At 30.7% G+C, this 3092-nt stretch overlaps 1 protein-coding gene across 1 annotated transcript; it reads right to left on the reverse strand.

Annotated features, from left to right (window-relative positions):
* On the reverse strand, nt 1-2764 carry LOC132756254 (uncharacterized). The gene is made up of 3 exons (XM_060747272.1): nt 2526-2764; nt 2040-2225; nt 1-1775 (listed from the first exon to the last, which is right to left on the reverse strand). Exons 1-3 carry the CDS (start codon nt 2758-2760, stop codon nt 1501-1503), a joined length of 696 nt encoding a protein of 231 aa, XP_060603255.1. The 5' UTR covers nt 2761-2764; the 3' UTR covers nt 1-1500.
* Nucleotides 2765-3092: the final 328 nt, after the last annotated feature.

The raw sequence follows: 3092 nt of genomic DNA on the forward strand, positions 1-3092 counted from the left end.
AAATATATTATATATTTTAAAATGTATATACATTATAATTATACAAGTCAAAATAAGTCATGAAAATATCAATCATTATTAACTTTCACAGCATGGATTAGCACACATTTTTACAACTTGCAATACATGGATAAAAGTGATCAATTTAAGTAAAATATATTCTGAAGTATATTATATAAATATACTTTGAATGTGCTATAGAATATCAACTTTCTAGATTTCTCACATCATTTTATACATGCGCAAATCGTGCATTTTTGCCAAACAAAATGAAAGAGTAATTAAAGAATATACATGTATATAAAATTATGTGTGTAATGAAAAGTTTTACTCCTATTTTAACAAAATTATCAAAATGCATAGTAGGTCATTTGTGTATTTTCATTTTATTGTAAACCTACCATTTAAAAATTGATTAGATACTTGGATTAAACTTAAGCCTATTATTTAACAATACATGTTTTTCACATAGAAATTGCTATAATTACCTCCCCTGGCCGCGCCTTTGAGATCGTCTCTTATTTTATTAATATTCATGCAAAAACTGATAAAATTTTTTTTACATACATGTTATAGAAATTTGATAGCTTATTCTTCATATGTATAAATAAAAGAACTTGACAATTCAGCAAACTCTGTTGCTTTATATTTGCGATTTTATCTTTGTCAATTATATTATATAGAATATTGATCCCTACTGGCTCTTTTGCCGTGTTTGGCAAAGGGGTGAATATTGTTAAAATCGGGAACTATCTACAAAAAACAAGACAAACCACTAGAAACAAAATAGATCAAGCATTCTCCTTCAATGGTTCAGAAAGAAATAGTATACTAAATCTAATAAACAATAACGAAAAAGGTTCGTTAAAGAAATATTGAATGATAGCAAGATTTCAAGATTCCAAGCATTTGTCTAAAGCTAGATTATAAGTAGTAACTTGCATATTTCTGATCTTGATTTTTCTCTTCAATCTACTTATATCAGACAATTCGAAGTGTTATTTCTCCTTGTTACGCACACTACACATTAAAGATAAACAACAAGAGTTCACTTATTACCTTGTAATATACGTTGGTACACGTTTATAACCATTTTCCTCCTATGTTTAGTGTTAAAATATCAAATTTTGTATTATGCTATGTAAAACAATTTAGAAACTGTACACGAATTTCAGGACGTGAAGTGGTTTCACACTTCCCTCAAGCGAGCGAAATGGTTGCAAACTTGACAAAATGGCTACAGAGTCATAAAAACTTAAAACGTGGAACTTATTTTATCCAGGTTAGTTGTTTTGTAAGTTACATGTGTATTTTTTAAATCATTTTATATGCCCATTTCTTAAGTCAATGTTAATGATACGCTCGGTTTTAGGCTTTAGCTTTCTGGCTTCTGAATTGACGAAGTTATTTAAGATATGAACTGGTCGTGTTAATGTTTTGATATTTTAACATCTGACTTCATTCTCTGCCCTTCGTGTAAAGTTTTATGTCCTCTGTTATTTAAATGTTGCCGGTGTGTTGCATTTTCTCGATAGTTATTCCCTGTGCTGTTCTCTCCGTTGCCCTTGCATGAGTTTTCCATGGATCTTCAAAATGACACCGGCACATACAGTGCTTGGCGTACGTTTTGATAAAGTAACCAATAATGAAGATAGCATAAATGATCATCATGAAGATGCTGGTAATTAAACAAAGATAATAGGAATATCCTAGCTTGAAGTCTTGTCCCAATGATTTGTTACTCACAATCATGCAGCTGACGAAATTAAGCAGTCCTGAAAATAAAGTAATAACAAAAGGTCGTATAAATTGGCTGAAATTTTGTGTGTAATTGCTTTCACTGATTAGATGCGAAATGTAATTCATTGTTTTTTTCTTGAACTTAATGGCCAATTATGCCACATAATTGCTTATATTTTTATTCATCAGAATCTTTTTATATTATGGTATTCTTTCAATAGTTTCCAAGAAGTTACTCATTTGCCAATCAATTGATTGATTGATTGATTCAATTTGATTGTAAAAGTAACAAGGTATACCAGCAAGGAAGAGCGCTGCCGGCAGGAAACACAGGAAGCAAAACTTTGCAATGGCAATTTCATCCTCGTCGTTTTTTTCTTGGAACCTTTTATAAAAGGAGCACCACACACACATGTAGACAACAGCAGTAGCTAGGTGGATGATGAAGGAGACTGTTTGAAATCCAAAGGCGCTTGAATCCAAAGCTGACAATAAAAAAAATGTAAAGTCCTTTTCTTAAAAAAAAATGCATTGAATATTAATAAGAAAAATTTAGATATGAAATGATATCAATTAACAATTAAACACTGGTAACTTAAAGGGGACATGACGGTTGAGGAGCCGGGAGTCAACTTTATGTTCCAATCTGACTTGACATGGTTCTTTTGCAGCTTTTGATTTATGTAGTTTTGTAATATTTCTTTGCTTGTTGATATTTTACATAAAGATATTATCATTACAGAATTTAATGCGTATTATATCTTATTTGAATTAATAATAATTACCATCTTTCCCACTACGTGTGAGATTTTCACATTTGGTATTAACCAAACCAAAGTTTGAACACTGTTTTGTCTCCGCCCAGTTTGATGTGAACATTCCAGCGGCCTGAAGTGGTATCGTAATAAGTAGAAATAACGCCATCCCTACACGTGTAAACCTTCTAAAGGTCATGTTACAATCAAATCGGCATGGACACGCTTCTAGGTAAGCTTCATAACAATGCTTGAATATACCCATGGTCTACAAACATTTAAATATAATTAAATATTACCATTCATATATAAATATTAAAAAATATGAATACAAAAGACTGAAACGAAAAACAAAATATTTATTGTTGTTAGATACATGTAATACAACATTTGGGCAGATAAATAAGGAGTAACTGATCTGGTTAGTAGTTCATATGATACGTAATTTGTCTGAAAAGAAATGAAATTTAATCTTAAATAAATTGGTATGACACGTCACTAATCTACGGAAGAGTATACTGACCCCCCTTATATATTTTATATGCCTGTTTAAAATACGACGATACATGATAACAACATAGTTCGTAATGGTTTTTT

Source organism: Ruditapes philippinarum, unplaced genomic scaffold (genome assembly GCF_026571515.1).
Source record: "Ruditapes philippinarum isolate M1 unplaced genomic scaffold, ASM2657151v2 ctg7123_1_1_1_1, whole genome shotgun sequence".
Lineage (NCBI taxonomy): Eukaryota > Metazoa > Mollusca > Bivalvia > Venerida > Veneridae > Ruditapes > Ruditapes philippinarum.

What these genes read in the sequence shown, in the direction of transcription:
- LOC132756254 (XM_060747272.1), bottom strand. Translation starts at nt 2,760, where the DNA reads ATGGGTATATTCAAGCATTGTTATGAAGCTTACCTAGAAGCGTGTCCA. An exon ending in CACACGTAGTGGGAAAGATG is followed by an intron (nt 2,226 to 2,525) that starts GTAATTATTATT and finishes TTTTATTGTCAG; the next exon opens with CTTTGGATTCAAGCGCCTTT. An exon ending in GGCAGCGCTCTTCCTTGCTG is followed by an intron (nt 1,776 to 2,039) that starts GTATACCTTGTT and finishes CTTTATTTTCAG; the next exon opens with GACTGCTTAATTTCGTCAGC.